An 896-nucleotide genomic window follows, 5' to 3' on the forward strand; every position below is an offset into this window, starting at 1 on the left:
CGCAGGGTTGGCGCTCGGGGGAGTCTGCCTTCGTGCTCGGGGGTGCGGGATGGCGCCGCGGCGGCAGAGGGGACCGGGGCGGCCCGGAGGGCGGCGGCCGGTCCGGTCCGCGGCTGAGGCTGCGGCTGCGGCCGCGGCGGAGGCGCGGCGGGAGGCGGCGGCGCCTCGCCCGCCCAGGCTGCCGGCTTAAAACCGCCGCCGAAAGGTGTGGCCTCGCCTTCCCTGTGCCGCCGGCGACGGGACGGCACCTCCGCTCCCACCGCAGCGCCGCCACCAGCTCCCAGCCGCCCTCCGCCGCTGCCGCCGCGGCGGCGCCGCCGCCAGCCCCCCGCCCGGGCACCGCCGACGGGACCCTCGGCGAGGACAGCGCCGTGCCCTCTCCCCGCCTGGGGACCGCCCTTGCCTTCGACCCCCTTCCCCTCTAGGCTCGCCCAGCGCCGGCCCCTGCGGGCGCGCGCTCCGGCGACATGAGCATGAACGGCGGGTCGCACCCGCGCCTCAACACCTTGGGCCGCATGGCGCGGGCCGACTCCGGCACGGACTTGCGCTACGAGATGAGCTCCCACATGGCGGGGGGCTGCGGCAGCGGCGGGGGTACCACGCACACCCACAAGACCTACTACTACCAGCAGAAGACCTACGGCGGCGACTACGCCTCGGACGGATACGGGTAGGTACCGCCGAGCCCCGACGGCGCCGCGCGGCACCAGTGCGGGGAGCTGCGGGGCGGCACGAAATGGCGCCCCCGCGGGGCGGGGCGGCGCGAAATGGCGCCGCCGTGAGGGGCCGCGGCGGAGGGTGTAAGGTGTCGCTACCTGTCCTCAGATTGTGTGTGTGTGTGTGTGTGTTTATTTTCCCTTCTTTTTTTTCCCTATAAAGACCGTTTTTTTAAAAGA

The 896-nt window shown here is 73.8% G+C and overlaps 1 protein-coding gene across 3 annotated transcripts in view; it reads left to right on the forward strand.

Annotated features, from left to right (window-relative positions):
• Positions 1 to 388: 388 nt before the first annotated feature.
• Positions 389 to 896, forward strand: part of DSP (desmoplakin) — a 37747-nt gene continuing 37239 nt past the window's right edge. For all 3 annotated transcript variants that reach the window (XM_026044784.1, XM_026044785.1, XM_026044786.1), the window contains exon 1: positions 389 to 670. In XM_026044784.1, coding sequence (XP_025900569.1) covers positions 468 to 670 — 203 coding nt within the window. In that variant the 5' untranslated portion in view covers positions 389 to 467. The remainder of the gene's footprint in view (positions 671 to 896) is intronic.

Source organism: Nothoprocta perdicaria, unplaced genomic scaffold (assembly GCF_003342845.1).
Source record: "Nothoprocta perdicaria isolate Ctin4 unplaced genomic scaffold, notPer1 scaffold_382, whole genome shotgun sequence".
Classification (NCBI taxonomy): Eukaryota; Metazoa; Chordata; class Aves; order Tinamiformes; family Tinamidae; genus Nothoprocta; species Nothoprocta perdicaria.